This window comes from Eulemur rufifrons, chromosome 13 (assembly GCF_041146395.1).
Source record: "Eulemur rufifrons isolate Redbay chromosome 13, OSU_ERuf_1, whole genome shotgun sequence".
NCBI classification, from domain to species: Eukaryota; Metazoa; Chordata; class Mammalia; order Primates; family Lemuridae; genus Eulemur; species Eulemur rufifrons.
In genome coordinates, this window is record NC_090995.1 from 12367947 (window position 1) to 12386918 (window position 18972).

At 49.9% G+C, this 18972-nt stretch overlaps 1 protein-coding gene across 1 annotated transcript; it reads left to right on the forward strand.

Annotated features, from left to right (window-relative positions):
• The first annotated feature begins 12467 nt into the window (after positions 1-12467).
• NKX6-1 (NK6 homeobox 1) lies at positions 12468-17480 on the forward strand. Its single transcript, XM_069485586.1, has 3 exons — positions 12468-13137; positions 14826-14998; positions 17232-17480. Exons 1-3 carry the CDS (start codon positions 12468-12470, stop codon positions 17478-17480), a joined length of 1092 nt encoding a protein of 363 aa, XP_069341687.1.
• The last annotated feature ends 1492 nt before the right edge of the window (positions 17481-18972 follow it).

Consider the following 18972-nt stretch of genomic DNA (forward strand, 5'->3'; position numbering starts at 1 on the left):
ACCCCGGGCAAGTTATTCAGCCTCTGTTGCCTCACCTTTAACAGGAAGGGGTTAGAGCTCAAACGTTTGCAGTAAATTAGTGTAATTACATTTAAAGTAGCTGTTTGCTTAACTTTTTATTTTTTTGGTCCTTAATTTTTTTTTTTTTTTTTTAGAATATTACGGGGGTACAAATGTTTAGGTCACATATATTGCCTTTGCCCCGCCCAAGTCAGACCTCCAAGTGAGCCTCAGCCTGAGACAGCGAGCACCGCACCCATTAGGTGTGAATACACCCATCCCCTCCTCCCCCATCTTGCTTAACATTTAATATCTTAAGGATTACAGTGAGATGCTCCTTGTTTCGCTCCAGTCAAATCTTTCCTAACACCCAGACTCAGAGTTATAGTTTATCTATGCAAAATTTCCTCACGTGTAATTCTTATTTTGTTTTGTTTTCTTTTGGTTCTTTTCAGAGGGTTAAGAGAATAATTTCTTAGCACTAGACTAAGCTGAAGAATATTTAAGCTGGCTACACCTGGAAGAACGCATGGGCTATAGTTTATGATACAAAGCCAAGTGAACCAACAGAAGAAATATATATTTTTAAGAGGATTTCATATTTTTCAACTGAAAACTCTCATGTCAGCTGTGAGTGAATTTATAGCTGGCAGCCCCAAATCATATCTCCCCTTTTTGTTTGCGAAAATGCTGTTTAGTATTTGGAAGATTCATTTGAACCTACTGAATTATATTGAGAAACACGCTGTTCCCATTTCAATCAAAAATAACTTTATACTATATACTGTAACAATAAAGAACTTCTGGGTAGTTTGCTTGTAAAACCACAACTGTGTTACACTTATTCACTTGTCCCTTTCAAAAATGACATATCCATTTGTAGACCTTGTTAGTATCCTGATTCAAACAAAATTACTGTACCTGTGAAAAGATACATACGGCGCATTTAAGAAAATGTGAATTCGGAGGAATATTTGATAAAATGAATGAACTCTAATTTTTAGGTATGAAAATGATAATGTGGTTATTTTTTTGAATAGTCCTTTTTTAAAGACACACACACTAAAATAATTATAGCTGACATGATATGATGTCTGGGATTTGCTTCAAAATAGACGAGGGCTTGGGGAGAGCAAAGTGGGTGGGATAGAGATGAAATAAGCTTAGCTGTGAGTTAGTAATTTTTGCAGCTGGGTCCTGAGTATATGAGGATACGGTCATTATCTATTCTTTCTGCTTTTGCATGAGTTTGAATTTTTTCATAATAAAAAGTTAAAAACCAATCGCATGCCAAAAAAAAACTCCCAAGCCCAACTGTCATTATTTAATAACTTTGAACTCAGTGTGGACCCAAGAAGGCATCTTTCACAAGAGAAATTTGCAGTTTCAAGTGTTTTTCTTGATGATTGGGTCTGAATGTGTTAATCAATGCTGCCCTGTCATAGCCCCTGACATAAGGAAAACGCTGAAATGTGATTTTTAAATCATAAAAATGTGCCCGTAGTAATAGCTCCGTCTTTTGCATAATATTTAAATCAATTCATTGATTTCCAGTTGCTTGATACTCTTATTTCAGTAACAAAATAAACGATACATAGTTCAGTAAAGTTGAATCCATTTGGGTTCATTTGTGCTCAAAGTCTGAAGCCAATTAAGATCTGCCTCTTAGCTGGCGTCGGGGGAACAGGACATCCGTCTCTTTGTAAGGCTTGGTTTTTTTCTTTCTTTTCTCGTATAGTTGCCAACCATGTCCATGAAAAGAGAAATTAAGGGCAAAACACATCTATATCTTGCCTTGGTTTTTTTTTTTTTTTTGTATATTTGCATATGGATAAATATTAATAAAAAACCCAAAACGTCCCCGCAAACAAGACTTCTTCACTCCATATTCCCCTTCTCTCTCTTCATTTTTCTGTTTCCCTTTAACGGCAGAACCCCTCAAAAGAGTCATCTGTACGTGCTCTCTCCAGTTCCTGTCGTCATAGTCTTTCCTGAAGTCACTTCGTTCGGGCCTTGGCTACCGCCACCACCCTGTTCTTGTCAAGATCATTGATGACTTTCCCTTTGCTAAATCGAAGCGTCAGCTCTCAGTGTTCACGTGGCTGGACCGACCGTCAGCGTTGGACGTGGCTGATCACGCCACGCTCCCAGATCACTTTCCACTCCACCCTCAGATCACCGCGGTCTCGGGGCTTTCCTTCTCCTTCACCGGTCCACTTTCTCAGTGTCTTTTGCTGACTTTCCCCCCTCATATTCTCGATTTTAAAGGCTCCAGTTTCAGTCCTTGAAATCCTGCTCTTCTCCATCCATGCTCGTTATCTTGGTAATATCCTTTGGTCTCAACTAAGCTCTAAATATCATACAAATGCCGATGTTCCCAAATTCAAATCCTGATGTTCCCAAATGCAGATGTTCGCAAATTCAAACCCAGCGCAGACGTCTCCCCATCAATGTCAGACTCTAATATTCAACTACTCCCTTAATCTCAGATGTCAAAAAGGCATTTCAAAATTAACAGGTCCAAAACTGAACGGCTGCCCTTCCCACCCACCCCAAACCCAGTTTCCCTGTGGTCCACGCATCACGGGAACGGCCACTCATGACTCAGGCCAAATCCTTAAACTCATCCTCTCTCCTTTTTATAACCCACATCCAATCCTTGCACAAATCCTGTCGTTTCTACCATCAAAATGTATCAGGACTCTGCCTACCTCTCACCGTCTCCACTGTTACCACCCTGATCTCTCTTCTGTATTATTCAAAAAGCCTCCCAGCTGGTCTTTCTTTGCTCGTCTTTTCTGTTCAGCAGTTTATTTTCCATACAGCAAAGCGGTTCCTTCAACACTTATCTCAGGCCATGCAATCCTTTGCTCAAAACTCCTCCCTAGTGTACGGGAGGTGGCCCCTGCCCCTGGGCTGTTCACACTACCTGTCTTACTTGTTTCCCTGCTACTCTCCCCGTCCCTTGCTGTCCCCAGGCACCTGGCTTCCTAACCACATCAGACCTCAGGACCCCTGTCACTGCCAGTGTTCAAGCAAATGCTTTAAAGACCAAGAGTGCTGGAGAGGGTGGGGGAGACCAGATTCATTTTTCCCAAACTATTCTTCAATGCCCACTAATGAGTCATGAAATCAATTTAGTGTGTTGCATTAGTTTTCTAGGTCTGCTGTGTAACAAAGGACCGCAAACTGGGTGTTGTGAACAACAGAAATTTATTGTCTCTCAAGCTGAGATCAAGCTGTCTGCACGGTGGCCTCCTTCGAGGGCTGGGAGGGAAAGGACCTGCTCCAGGGCTCCCTCCTTGGCCCGCAGACGGCCGTCTTCTCCCTAGGTCTCTTCACACCGTCATCCTGCCGTGCAGATCATGCGTATTGCTGTGCCCAGATCACTCCTGTTTATAAGGACCACAGACATACTGGACTAGGACCCACCCTAACGACCTGATTTTGTCTTGATTACTTCTATAAAAACACAATCTCCAAATAAGGTCACATTCGAAGGTATTGGGGGTTAAGATGTCAACATAAGAATTTTGGGCGGGGACACAATTCAACCCCATAGCATGTGACTTAACCAGAATTTTAACAGGATGAAATAGGATAGAATACGATAGGGAACATTGAAGGACCTCATCTCTATGTCTCTGTGTGTGTGTGCATACCGGGTTGCAGTGAAAATGTCGTAAAGCTTCTGAAGCTGCGAGTTTGGAGTTGGAACAGAGGGAAAAAGCTAAAGTAGGATTCAGAGCTCGAAATGGGGAAGACACATCCAAGTGACTCCACCTTGTGGGCACTGGTGGCCCCAGCGACCCTGGCAGGTCACGTCTACAGGTCTGTCTGGGTTGCGTTTGCCTCCCTGACCCATGCTACTTTGTGTTTGCACTGCTTACTTTTCTTTTCCTGTGTGTTGTGTACACTTGCCTTTATTAAATTTTATTCCGCTGTTTCAGGAACCTCATTGTGCTTCCCCCCCCCCCCCCGCCCCCAACAATGCTTTTACCCTTACTTAAAATTCCATTTGCGGAACTAATTTACTCTAAGCCTAACTTTATGACATTAAACTGAGTTACATGATATGAACTATAGCTCAGCTTTGTTAGGGAGAAAATACTAGTTATCAAAATATAGCTCCATGGAAGCACACTGTATTTCAAGTAATCATGGCATTTGTCAAGGCCAAAAATGTAATCCCATCACTCTGCTTGGCGACTGTCGTGAGTGCTTCAGGTGAAATTTCCAGTGACGGTTCTTTGCTTATTGATAGAAGAGGCAGGACTGGTCTGGGCTGTGTATACTTTATGCCTGAATGATGCTTCCCTTCATTTAGAATTTAATCAAATTTATGACTTGGCATCTGTAGTGATTTGGGTGACTGTATTTTTTATGCATTTGGATCAATTGACAGGAAAATGTGTCTTTTTATATAACTGGCAGTTTCTCCTAACTGTAGAAAGGAATGCCCATTGGTAGGTGCTGCTTTGCCAGTCAGACCTCTAAAGCCAGGGTCGGGGCAAAGTGATGTAAATGATGGTTCAGAGTGGGCTGCTCCAGTCACACAGGATGGATAAATCTGTTCCTTTCTAGTAAAAAAAAAAAAAAAAGTCTAATGCATTGTGATCGGTGTAGTGTGTAAGCTTAGTACCCAGGGTCTCTCTTCTGCAGGTAAACTAGTCAGGGTCTTTAAGAGGGAAATTATGAAATGTGTCAATTAAGTATGGAGATTAAAATCCATGACAGAGTTGTTGTTTTATGTTTCATCTTCTTTCCTCTTAATTGAATTTTAGTTAGGAGTCATAATTTGCCCCCAAGAGGATATTAAGAATTTCTATCTGACGTCACCATTATACTAAGCTCTTCAGTTGAAACTACTAATAATAGATATTTCCCCTGAGCCACAGGTTTAAATGTAACTCCTTTGTCAGCCGTTCTGAATTTAGGACACAGCTGTGCGTTTTACACTGTACTGATATAGTAAAAGTAAGAACTAGCAACTGTGTTTTAACTTGCAGAAGAGATGGTCATAGCCATAAGCGACTTCAAAAATACCTCCTGTAAGAATTGGAGATAAAAAATGATCGCATTTTCTGCAAAGCCTGAGACATGGTGAGGCTGAAGGAGAGAAGGCTGTCTTTGTCCAGCAAGCCCGAAAAGGATGGGAACCAAGTAGTGGATCAATAAGAAAGAGAATGCAAAGATCAACCTCTCTGCTCTCACAGCGCTGGCCTATTCTTCGCCATCCACGAGTCACACGGCAGTCCTGGTCCCAGCCCAGGGAGACCGATGCTGGGGAAACTGCTGGAGTCACGACCATCCAGTGTTGCAAAAGCTCGTGCAGGCAACTGGATAGCTCCACACTGTTACTAACTAATCCCTGTAGTTACCTCTTCTCAATTTATTCACATATGTCTCTCAACAACTTTCTTGTATTTTTCTCCCTCTTCCCTGAATCTTTTCATGGAATGGATGTTTCCCATTGACCTGAGAGAAATTTCCTTAGTCCTTCCGCTCTCGCTAAACATCTGTGCTTCTGTATAGCTCATCTTGTCCTGTTCCTTCAGCCCCACGGACAGGCTTACCTGTCCACCTAATCTCACCCGCTTGGATAGTTCTTATTCAATCATCCCCTCTGTCTTTAGCATCGTCAGTCTCTTCCTCTTCATTTTCTTCCTTTTGGCTTTCGACAAAAATGTACAAGAATATCCGGTCTGGGGAAAAATACAGAAACACACACAAAAAATCGAAAGGGTCCAGCTTAGATTAGATTCTGTCTCATGTGCAGTGAAGCTTATTAAAGCCACTCTGTTGCTCTTATTCCATCATTTGCGAAGCCCCCTGCTGCAGCATGGCCTAAATACTGTAAAATACTTACAACAGTAAATATTCAGTGTTAGCTATTGTTGTTATAATCATCTCATCAAAGTCTGAGAACCGATGGCCAAGGATCTGAGCATCTGAAAGGGCCAATGGTGAGTGGAGGAGTCAGGGCGGGAACTTTGGCAGTGGAGTAATCTCTGAGCGAGATATTACTGTTTCTTAGAGTGAGCCAAACCCAGGTCTCCCAGGCCCTTCAGTACAGAGCATTTTCCACTTCATAGGAGGCTAAATCCATGGGATGCCCAAGCCAGGTCTGTTCTCGCTTCAATAAGTGAATAAAGCAGGTTATATTATTAATAATAAAAATGGGTTTAAGGATACCATATTATATAATCCATATAATCTCAACCATTAAAACAAAGTGTAGAATAAGGCCTGGAGAAAAGATAGCAAGCAAATATGCCAAAATATCAAAGTGTTTACCGCTGAACATAGAATTGTAGGTGATTCTGTGCTTTATTTTTAAAATATAATAATTCTCTGTACTTTCCAAACATTCTGTATTGAGCAAATGTTCTGTTTTGCTAATAAGAGAGAAAAAGGTGAAGGCCAAAATAATTCCAATAAAAATTGAGATTTGCTTTATTACACTGGAGTCAAATAATGAAGCCCAAAGAGGGAGTAGGTGAGAAAGATTTAAAAGTTAAATGTTCATTTTAGAAAGGTTTGCTACCTGACTTAAAGCAAGAACTGCCAGACCTTTACTTCACGTTATGAATTTGGCATCTCAGATACAAATTAATCCAATATTAATCAAATAGCACTGAAACTGCACCGAGGCAGACCACCTCGCTGAGGAAATAAATACAGTAACAGTATCCAACAGACCTGGGCAGCCCTGTCTTCCCTAGACAGAGTGAAACGTGATTCTTCACTTTTTCCACAAGAGGGCGACAACCGTTCAGGGTTTCGTAAAAAGGGACTATGAAGGAGCTGTGAGCAAAGCAGGGTTGCAAATAAAAGAACTTTTTTCTCACCAAAGCATAAGGAGATGCACACAAGAGGTGGCCAAAAGGACCAACGCCAACACACTCACACGCGCTCAAGTCAGGAGCAACAACTTTTAGCAGAACATAAAGAGGAACTCGTTTGCAGAGTCATTTAATAAAGTGTTCAATAAGCATTATTTATACAGGTATAAGTTTTCCACGGCTGCTCACGTCAGATACTTTTTAATCTGGTGCATCGTCCTGGACAAGCACCTTGTTCCGTAAGGAAATTCTGGAAACCAACAGACATTCCTTCCAGCACTTGGATTCCACAATGGTTCCCGTATTTCAGAATGAACCTCAAAGTAAGTGGGTTCCCCAGAAGCAAATGGTTCTCTGCAAAAAACACTTTGGGGGAGGAGGAATTGTTTTCATTTTCAAATGAAAAGAGATTTTCATTTGCATCTTTATATATATTTTTTGGTGGTGTGTGTTTTGCCGAAGTTCAAGGCCAGTTTTCTCTCTAGTAGGTTATTGGTGTTTTCTCGAATTTGCTCTCATGCCTGAACTCGGATTTTGGTATTGCAGATATTTCTGGATTTTAGCATTTTCCATCTTGGTGGATCTTCCAGAATCCTCTTTTCCAGTGCACTTAACCCCCAGGTCGGGTATGTGTTCTGTGACTGTTCTGCAGAGGTGCAATGATCTCTCTAAAGGATGCTGAGGGAGGTTCTGGCCTGAGGTTCGAGATCTTTTCGGTCCTAGGACAGGAGGTGAGGCTGTCTACACCTCCGGCTTCCCCACTTGTTGGTGCTGGCCTCCCCCGGGACAGCGATTAACACAGGCTCTCACAATGCTCTTTGCCAAAGGGCATTTGTTGGCCTCTCTCTATTTCAATCCTTCCCAAATCATGTCCTTAATTCTCAGTCAGCCGAAGTAGCAGTCACGGTCCAGTTGCCACTCCACAGTGTCTGCAGGAAGCCAAGAGAGACGGACACCATTCTCCCTCCATCCTGACTATCCTTCTCCAAGACTGAGTTGGTCCAAGTACGGGGACATTCTTCCTTCTTCCTTGTCTTTCTACATAGCAGCCAGCTCCATCCCTTTTACAACATTCACTTAAACCCAGCTGTCCTCCGGGTTCAGGCCAAAGACGCCCCAGTGGTCCGGAGAAGTGGAGTTATTAATATTAAAGAAATCATCCGGACAATTCAAGCAAGCACATTATAGAGAGATTTTTGGCCTGAAATACACACACAATGTCCTCCATTCCCTCTCCCCTCCCTCCCTTTTTGCGAGTATAGACATTGACTTTCTGCGGCTACACTTGAGTATCCCGACATTTGTCATTACTATATTTGGGGAAGAACTGTTGTCATCCCTATCGCTGAATGTCAGTAGCTTTAGCTGAGGTTTCATTTGCGTTCCTTCCCTGAGTTGCCTTGAATTTCGTGGCTGTTCCTTTAACTTAAAACAGAAGTATTCAACCGCGCTTGGCGGCTCCCAGTCAAGGGTTAAACGGAGGGTAGGAAGGTCAAGTGGGTGGCGCAGGTTCCCTGGGGCAGTAGGAGCAGGCTAAAAACAGTGCCCAGAAAACAGACCGCGGCCGTGGGTGGTGGAGCCTCAAAGTCGAGGGCGCGCATTGCCTTCCTCACCCCTACCCTTTCAGCCCTTTTTGCAACCTCAGAATTTGTCAAATCGCTTTCATTTATTTTTCAATTAAAATGCAAATCATTTGCTTTCCATCCCCCCATATAAATAAATGTATATATACTATGTAGAGATGCGTGGGGAGCGCTGTGACCACATGTTACACGTTCCATTCTTGGAGGGTGCTTGAAAAAGTCCGGCTTTATTAGGTCGTGCGCAGGAGGAGTTGCCGGTGCCGGGTGTCCCCACGGGAAAGCGAGTCTCAAGGACATTTGAACGCAGTGCCTAAGACCGCCCCGACCAGAAACAGGCCTCCTGCATCCGCATCAGCTTGGCCGGGACTCCGCCCGGAAAATGGTCTTAACCCGGCAGTTAGAGCCCAGGGCAGAGCCATCTCTCCCGGCCAATGACAGGGGTGACCCCTTCTCTCTGAGGACGCTCCCTCGTTCCCCTCGCTCCAGCTGGAGACAGACAGCAGATCCACGACAACCAACCAGCACCCGGCAGGAGGCATCGGCCTTGCTCCCCGCGCGCGTCCGGGACACACGCTGTCCCGTGCGGGATCCAGGCACCAAGGGTTCACCCCCAAGGGATTAAGGTACATAGACCCAGAATTTTTACTGTCATAATTAAACACAAGGCTGCTATTTTAATTTGGGGATGTGAATGATACATACAAGCGAAGGATGGAGACTTCTTTACACCCAGTTTTGCAAGTGGCTACGGAGGGCAGTTAACCTGAGTTGAGCTGAAAATCTCTCTCTCTCTTTCTCTCCTCCCCTCCCTCTCATTTTTGTGTGTCTCTAACACTCCTGCCCCAATACCAGACGCTAAGTTCACAACAGGAAAACTGTTCAGCTCTTTTCTCGGGTCCCAATATTTACATGAGATAGAGGCGGGGGTCGCTTTGTGAAATCGGAGTCTTTGCGGATGAGGGGCCCCCTTTCCTCTCGATTCCTACCTAGTCCTTGAGAACACAGCATCCTGGAGGATGTCAGCGGGTCGCTGGAGGGCCAGGCGCAGGGTCTAGAAGGGTAGTTGTGAGCCACTGCCCGGCTGGAGTGTCCAGGAGAGAAAAGGTTTCGTTTGTAACGAAGCACGAGGCACAGGGGCCCTAGTTTCAGTGCCAGGGCCGGACTATACCCCCACCACCCTCCCGAAACCTCCAGGCCGAGGCGGAAGGGGGAAGGGCGCTGGGGTTTGGATGGCAGCACTGGATCCCCGCAGAAATCATGCAGACAGTCTCCACATTGGCTCTCTTCTGAGGCGACAGTCCTGGCCGACTCTTTAGCATAATTCAGGTTGACGGAGGACTTCATCTTCCCCCAGGTCAGATTCTAAAATCTATGAAATGATGGATTTAATCCAGTCTTAAAGTCAATGAAGAAGGTGGAGAAGGAAAAGGAGGATCAAATAACATTACTTTTATCTCAGAGGAGAATAAAAGTGCCAAAAGATAAACAGCCCTCCCCCTGAATCTCAAACTCAGGCTCAAACTGACACCCTTAAAAAACTAGTGCTTTGGAAACGAAGGTTATCCAAGTGGATTAAGCCCCTCAGGTCTTTTCATGCTTGGACCCGAATGAGCACTTTGGCACTAATAGACAAACTCCGTCCATCAGTGGTGCCGTTCAAGTCTGCTTTTGGAGCCATTTATTGCATTTTTTTTTTTCTGTTTTCTGCGCGTCAGATTTGGACCTAATGATCTCATCCAAATTGCCGTAGTGACCAAATTGTAATACCTCCCAAGGGTATGTTACTTTAGCATCTTGACTTCTCCAAATTGTCCGAAGGTTTTCCTCCTGGCGAGCACAGTTCGACCCTGCGGGGACTTAAAGACCGGTCAGAGATGGAAGAGACACTGAGAGAGAGAGAGAGAGAGAGAGAATAAAAAAAAACTACTGTTCAACTTCTAAACCCTAAACATCCCACCACCACAGCCCAGAAGCCAGGACACGTCCCCCTCCGGCGACAACCCTGGCATTGAGAGCAGGGGCCAGAGTTCTGAAGAGGGTTTTCAAAAGCTTATGTTCCCCAGAGGGTACCGAGATACTTCTGTATCCGAAGTCTCCCTCCGCCTGAGTTTTGGTGCTTCTTCCACCAAGTAAACCCAAAACAAATAACAACAATAATCAAAGGGGAGAGAAGTTAGAAAAAAAAAAAAAATCTCACTGCTGTCATAGCCAAGCAATCAGACGACAGATACATATTCCCATGAAGCTGATTCTGTTCCCAGCGATTGAGTAAACCCATAAATGCTAACGACCCCCGGCAGGGGTGTGTGTGTTGGGGGGTACCAAGGCATGAAAACAAAAGTGAAGGAGAAAGAACAGAGGAGGAGAGTGGGAGGTGGAGAGATGGAAGGGATGACGACCCCTCAGGCCTACAAGGGGATTAGGGACATCTACAGGCTTAAGGAGCAACAAATTAATTTACACAATTCTGGGAGAGCCCAGATGGCCTCTCATTAATCCCTTCAAAAGAAGGAGCCAGGTCCGGGCTGCACCGCCGCCTGCTCCACCGGCTCCACCTCGCCCGGGCCGGACTCGCCTCGAGGTGAGAGCTGGTGGGGGAGGGGCAGGATGACGCGAACGGCCGAGGGGGGCAGCCAGGGAAGACTATGAGCTGCTTTTCCATAAAAGGGCTGGGTTTTCATTCTTCTTCTCTTTAAAAAGTAATACCCTCTTCGTCCCTGCTTCCCCCTCCCGTTTCTCATTTTATTGAACTCAATTAGTTGTGGCCGCCGCGGGCCCCTCTGGGGCACCGCGCCGCTCGCCAGGCCCCGCCCCCTCTGGGCCCCGCCCCCAGGGGGAAGGAGGAGGGAGGAGGCGGGGACTAGGCGGGCGCGGCCTTACGCCTCGCCCGTCTCAGCCAATCAGAGGGCGCGGCGCTCCCGAGTGGGCGTGCCCCAGAAGCGACGCGAGGCTCGAGGCTGCGCGCTATTGGAGGCGGTGGTCACGCCCCCGGCCTGCGCCCCACGCCTGGGCCCCGCCCCGCCCGGCCGCCCCGGAGTGACGTCCCTCAAAGTTCTCATTTTGGCCCCCACGTCCCCCTCCCTCCGTCCCCCGCTGAAGAGGGGCCGGGAGGATGCGAACGTTTTATTACCTGTGAGAGCTGCGTGCGACTGTCAGGCCCGCGGGGAGCGAGGAGAGGAGAAAGTGGAGGAGCCGCGGACACGGTCAGTTCGGCCCGAGGACGGGACTCGGGCGAGCGGAGCCCGCGGAGCCGCGGGGACGATGGGGGCGAGCGGACCCGAAGGCGGACAGTGAGCGGCGGAGGGCGCGGGGGTGGGGCGGGTCGCCGGGCCGCTCGCAGGAGTGGACGCACGAGCGGAGCCGGAACTGAACCGTCAGACTTTCCACTCTCAGCCTTTGCTGTTCCGTGCTTTCCTCCCCTTCCTCTTCCCGCATTGCAACTCCGGCGCCCCGCGGCCGGAGGGGGCAGGTCGCGCGCCGAGCCCGGGGCCCGCGGGGACCCGCGGCGCTGCCCTGTCCCGGCGCAGGGGCGGACGCGTCCGGGTGGGGAGAGCGGAGCCCGCGTGCTTTGAGCCTCCCCGAGGACTGCGAGCCGGCCCCACCCTTCGACATCCAAGCGGACACTCGGTGACTCTCAACTTCGCCGCGGAAACTCTGGGGCCGGCTGGGGTTGCTTTGCCTATTTCCCGCGGGGCGAGGATGAGCAGTGGCGCGCTCTGAGCAGCGAGGAAGAGTGAGGACGAGGGAAGAGCCGGGATCCCACCCAGGACTCGGAGCGGGAGACCAGCCGGACCCCCGCGGACGCCCCTCTGTTCTGCGGGCCGCCGCCGCCTCCCGTGTGCGGGTTTGGACATTGCTGCTGCGCGGCTCTGAGCGCGACTCTCGGCGGCTGCGGTCCCGGCCCGGGTGGCAGGTCGCCTCCGGGTGCGCCGGGCGACTCCTCGCTCGCGCCCTCGGCGCTGCCGACTCCTCCGGGCCCCGCCGGGGGCTCCAGCCCGCGCCCTCGCTGCGCGGCTGCGGGCGCCGGCCCGGCCGTGGGATGCTAGCGGTGGGGGCGATGGAGGGCACCCGGCAGAGCGCGTTCCTGCTCAGCAGCCCGCCCCTGGCCGCCCTGCACAGCATGGCCGAGATGAAGACCCCGCTGTACCCCGCCGCCTACCCCCCTCTGCCGGCCGGGCCGCCCTCCTCTTCGTCCTCTTCGTCGTCCTCGTCGTCGCCCTCCCCGCCTCTGGGTGCCCACAACCCAGGCGGCCTGAAGCCCCCGGCCGCGGGGGGGCTCTCGTCCCTGGGCAGCCCCCCGCAACAGCTCTCGGCCGCCACCCCGCACGGCATCAACGACATCCTGAGCCGGCCCTCCATGCCCGTGGCCGCAGGGGCCGCCCTGCCCTCCGCCTCGCCCTCCGGTTCCTCCTCCTCCTCTTCCTCCTCCGCCTCTGCCTCCTCCGCCTCTGCCGCTGCTGCAGCTGCCGCCGCCGCCGCGGCTGCCGCCTCGTCCCCGGCGGGGCTGCTGGCCGGCCTGCCCCGCTTCAGCAGCCTGAGCCCGCCGCCGCCGCCGCCCGGGCTCTACTTCAGCCCCAGCGCCGCGGCCGTGGCCGCCGTGGGCCGGTACCCCAAGCCGCTGGCCGAGCTGCCCGGCCGGACGCCCATCTTCTGGCCCGGAGTGATGCAGAGCCCGCCCTGGAGGGACGCGCGCCTGGCCTGCACCCCCCGTGAGTACGGTCGCCTGCGACCCGGGCGCCTGCCCGTTGCGCCTGCTCTTCCCGCTCTCGGGTCACGGCCCCCGGCGTGCATGCCCGGCGGGCCACCCTCTAGCCAGCCCCAGCGGTTTGGCAGCGCGGGAACCGCACGATTTAGGTTGGGCCGGGACGTCCATCGAGGGATTCTTGTGTTCCGGAGCTGGCGTGGCTGCATCCAAGCACCTCCCTCCCGCTAAGTCTTGGGCACGCCTCGGCTGAGCCGGTGTGCGTGTGTCCGTGTGGACCACAACTGCCACGGGGACGTGTGTCTCGCCTGCGGCCCGGCTGCTCCCGAACCGTCCCCGCCGGACCGCAGGCCCGGCCTGGGTTAGAGAAATGGGGGGGAGGAAAGGCCAGTGCACCCCAGCTTTCCCAGCGGCTGCCTGCCGTCCAGGGCCCCACTCCACGTGCTTGACCCGCTGCCTATCTTCGAACTGGGGGGGGGGGGGCCGCAGCGGGGAGCCCTCCACCGCCCGGAGCGAAGTGCGTGTATTTGCATGCAGGTCTCCGCCCGAGGCGTCCCCACCTCACCTCTTCGTACTTGTCCGACGGCCCCTAGAGGAGGGCGAGTGCCCAGGCGCTTCGGGCTGCTCCCCACCGCCTAGCCCGCGCTTTCCCACCCGCCTCGACCCAGGGGGTCGGGACACATTGGGTCCAGGAACATTTAGCGGTATCGTGGAGTCCAACAACCTAACACAAGAAGGAGCTTGGGGGTGGGGGACGGGAAGGGATGGGAAGAGAAGTGAAGGGACGCCGACGCGGTAAAATGCAACATCCCGCAGAGACCTTGCTTGAGGCAGACTGAGTCGCCCCAAGATCGTGCTGGTCTGGGTAGCGGGCCACCGCGCCGCGGAGGCTCCCGGCCTTCCAGGTGGGGTTCAGGGCCCAGCCCGGGGTCTTTTTCTTGCTCAGTTCTTTGCTTTTGACTAAGTCCCCGAAGTTTTTCCAAGTCTCTGGATCTCCTTTCTTGCGGCTGAGCCGCAGAAGTTGCGGGAGCCTAGAGGCGGCTCCCTGTGGAAGCCCGGGGCGCAGTGCGGCGGGGGCTGGTGGGGTGTCAGGGAGACGCTATTGTATCAGTTCTGGTGGCTGCGTAGGGGCCGCCAACAAAGGCTGCGCCCCCTTCCCCTCCCCCCTGGGCCACAGCGGAGTCAGACTTCGGGGCGATTTAGCTCTCTTGTGTGCAAAAACAAGGAGCCCTTTGTTGCCGGGACACAGGTTAGAGAAGCTGGGGGCGCGTGGGGGGTGGGGGGTGGGGGGACCTAGTTATCCTCCTGCAACGGCGCTGGGGCCGAGGGAGCACCGACTGGATTAGGAGGCGAGAGTGGCCTTTTCCCGGCGCTCCTTGATTGAATGGGGCCTCGCGATCCGGCCGGGACACTTCGGCCGTAGGCTCCCCAGCTGTTCGACGTCGGTGCTGAGCAGAAGGTGTTTACTCCTGCTCCGAACACACCCGGCTTTTGAAAACACAGGTGGACGTGAAAAGGCTCAGGGACGCGCGCCGGAGCTGGAAGCGCCACTGCGCTTCTGGTGTCTGCCACAGACCCAGCTTGCTTTTCCCGCAAAACATTGTTTCTCGAGTTCCTGTTTTGTCCCCCCAGTGGAGCTGGCTGCTTGTAACGGATTGTTTTCCCCCTTCCCGCGTTGTTTATTGGCTCCCGCAGATCAAGGATCCATTCTGTTGGACAAAGACGGGAAGAGAAAACACACGAGACCCACGTTCTCCGGCCAGCAGATCTTCGCTCTGGAGAAGACTTTCGAGCAAACTAAATACTTGGCGGGGCCCGAGAGGGCTCGCTTGGCCTATTCGCTGGGGATGACGGAGAGTCAGGTCAAGGTGAGTGCAACTTGCAAACCTCCAGGGATAAGCCTGGAGCCTTGCGGGCGTGTGCACACGGGGACTGGGGCGCACACACCCCCAAACTAACAAACAGACGGGGCAGGGGTGCGGCCCGGGGAGCCTGGGGAGAAGTTGAGAGCAGTGAAGGGCGCGGGGGTTACAAAGGCGCTGGGGTCTTGCAGGCGGGCAAACTGTTGATGAACAAAAGGGATCAAGCCCCCGCCTTTGAAATTAGGTTAATCTAGATAGCAGCATGTGCTGGGGGAACTCGCCATTATTGGAGAATAAAAGCATTACCGAAATATCAGCCCGGAGAATAGATCACGCCAGTTAGATAGCTTCTATATAGTCTATTTGTAGAGATAGTCAGGATTTGGTTTATCAGTTCAGGCTTCACTAGTTATATGATTTAGTAATCCAGATCATCGTTATAGAGCTTGCAAGTTTTTTTTTTTTTAAATAAATCCACAGGATCTAACCACTTATCCAAGATGAACCTGCTTTAGTCTGGCTGAACGCAATCACTTTGGAATAGTAATTTTCCAAATGATTTGACAAGATTATTACCGTATTAGGATTGAATTCTGTTTAAAATAAATTTACCAACAGATTTAAGATATTGTACTGTTCGTGACAAGAATTTATAATTAAAATGTCATTTTACTTACAATTGAGTTGTACAGTAAATTTCCAGGGGATCAAATCTTAGAAATCTTCCCCTGAAAAAATAAAGGGTTTGAGTCAGCTGGATCAATTCAGCCTGATGGTTTCCTGTATTTCCAGGATTCTCTTTTGTCCCTCTTTTTCAATTTTCGTAGTTGTTTCTTTGGGGGATAAGTCTGTTTTCATTAGTTATATTGTTGCTCTTTAAATTAAGTAGGACTAACATTAACCAGGCCTGCTGGTTAGAGGGTATCTCCCCAGGACAAGCATCACAAAATACATTTCAGCAGTGATTTTGTACGTGGCCATTAGAATACCATCACCGTTAAAATTATTTTTGCAGTGGGGTGGTACAGAGCCTACCACAGTAATCTGGAGGTCTTCATTTGTCACTGTAAATACGTCTGCATGGCCAGCAGTGAATTATTACAGCTGTATAAAGAAAACCAAAATCACTTTCTTAACAATTCGGATTCTGTACATAAAATACATAATGGATGAGAAGCATAAGGAGAAGATAATTCAGTATCTTTGGGAAATTGGTTGCTTATTGCCGATGCTTTAGGTTAAAATATGTGTATCAAACACAGTGTCAAACAGCACAAATAGGCATAAAAATATTTGTGTATAAAGTGAATGTCTTAGGCAAGAACAATATTAAAATAATAGGCATGCTAGTATGGGAGAATAATGTAACTGGCAAATTTTCACTTTTAAAAAACAACCAATGATAATTCTAACCTTCACTTTACTTTGGTTTTATGAAAAACATTAAAGGGAGGGAGAGAGAGAGCGAAAGAGCTTGCTTGAGCCAAACTACTGTGATGATTTTGACTGAGATACTAAGTATGGTCATTCATTTATGTTGGTTATTATGGTTGATTTGGTATTTGTATTTTAGCAGATTTTTTTTTTAAAAAAACCTCTGCATCATACATTGTAATTATAAATGGGAAGGAGGTTGTTCACCTACCATGTTTGTGTCTATCCAGATCTGAGATAACTGAAACAAATGTCCAAAAGTGAAAAGAATGAGAGTGATTGGGTGAATACTGTCTGTGCCTATTCCCACAAATCACGCTGAAAAGCAAGTAGCTTCAGGGTGTTTAAAATTCCTTAATCTAAGAAAGTACATAAGGCATCAAATCACAGCCACTGTAGGGTGACTGACTTTATGAAGAAGGGAAAAGTTTTCCACCTCCAACTAGCAAGTAGGAAAGCGATCTCATTTTTTAGGGCAGCTCATTTTAAGTTTCCAAGTTTTGTTTTTCCTCTACTGAGAAATCCCTCGCGGACAACCTCAATACTCTTGTGTTCCTTGCTATTGCCATGGCAACGGCAGTCAGTTTGCTGGCGTCTGTCACTCGAGGAACCTGGGGCGATGGAGGCTGACATTGGCGACCGAGTCAAGGGGGGGGGGTCTCCGCGCGAGGGTGGCAGGCCGTGGGGGCCCACAGGAGCCCCCCCCGCCCCCCCCAGACGCGCAAGTGGCATCGCGGCCTCGGTCCGCCCGCGTTCAATCCCGCCCGCCCTCGTCTCCCCCCTTCTCCCCTCTCTCGGCCCCCAGGTCTGGTTCCAGAACCGCCGGACCAAGTGGAGGAAGAAGCACGCGGCCGAGATGGCCACGGCCAAGAAGAAGCAGGACTCGGAGACCGAGCGGCTCAAGGGGGCCTCGGAGAACGAGGAGGAGGACGACGACTACAACAAGCCTCTGGACCCCAACTCGGACGACGAGAAAATCACGCAGCTGCTGAAGAAGCACAAGCCGGGCGGCGGCCTCCTGCTGCACGCGGCGGAGGCGGAGGGCTCGTCCTGAGCCCCGCGACCCCACACCCCGCGCCCCCCGCGCCCGCCTGCCTGCGGGGACCCTTTGCTATTTTCCGAGATGTACATATCTATTTTTTTAACCTTGGAGCAGTGGGGAGGAGGCACGGGAGAGGGACTTGGGGGTTGATAAGAAGGCAAAAAAGGACCGCGCAATGCACCGCATAAACAACGCAACCGCAACCCGCAGCCGGGCGACCGTCGCAGCCCCGAGCGGGGCCCCCAGACCGGTCCCCATCGGCCTCGCGCGAGTTCCTCCTTCCTGCCCCACTCGCCCCGCTTTTGCCCCCGCAGGCGGCCGGGGAGGGGGCGCACCCAGGGCGCGGGGACCGCAGATCCACGCGGGGCGGGCGCCGCCGCAGACGGGAACAGGGACGTTTCTGCCCCCGCACGCTGCTGTGCCGACTAAAGTAACCTGTTGAAGGCTCTTTGTAAATAAATCGTGAGTTACACTGACTAGAAGTTACTTTATTGTGAATATTTAAAATGTAAAATGCTTTTTTGAATTTCGTATAAAAAGATGGACCTCCTTCTTCCTTCCACCCCTCCGCTCTTCGCAGCTATTCACACCACGCCTTCCCCTTTTATTTCCAACTGAATTTGAGAAGCATAGACTAGAAGGTTATCACCGTCCCCCCACCCCCTCCTCTCACTCCTCGGCCCGTTCGGATTTGTCAAAGCTCACTGTCCCCCTGTCCCCCTGTCGCCCTGCCCTGTGCCCCCCTGCGCTGGGCTCCCGCCCCCAGGACTTGAGCAGAAGCCTTGGGAACCAGGGAGGGCCTCACACCCGCCTCTCCGCTCCTTTCTGAAATTGCACAGTCGTTTGTTGCTATTTATTAGTGATTTAAAGAGAGTATCGGGGAGGGAGGGGCTACAATAGCTTGTATTTAATTTAACTCCTTTCTGATAAAAATGCGTGTTAAAAGTAGATGGTGGGAATTGTTACAACCGCTCCGGGTCAGAAACATAAAAATCCGTTTAGTTGCTGTAATTGAATTTTGAAGTGTTTTGTATCATAAGAATACTATAGCCTATGTACATTGTTTTTCTTTTTAAAGCTAATAATGGTGATATATTAGCATCTTTAACCTTTATTAATTTATATAAGGAATTCGGTTTGTAAAGAGAAGAAAACCCCCTTTGCAAGACCAGTTAAATGTAATGCACTTTCTGTTTCAAAGGATAAATCAAATTAAAAAACAGTTGGAAGACGTCTGTTGCCTTGAATGAAAGGGTACAGATCATCTGATCTCATCAGAGATCTCCAATAATAAAAGTCAAGACCACACACACAAAAATGTTATATCGGTTTCTTGGGTGAAATAGCTGTTACTTAATTTTTTTTTTTTTTTTAAGAGTAGGGTCACATTTCTTATTCTGAATTGAGAAGATGGAAGAAATGCAGCCCCGCTCATAGCGGTTCTTGGAGAGACTTGTCTAGCGAGCTGCTTCTGATGTCTGTGTTGTCTAATTTCTTCCTGATC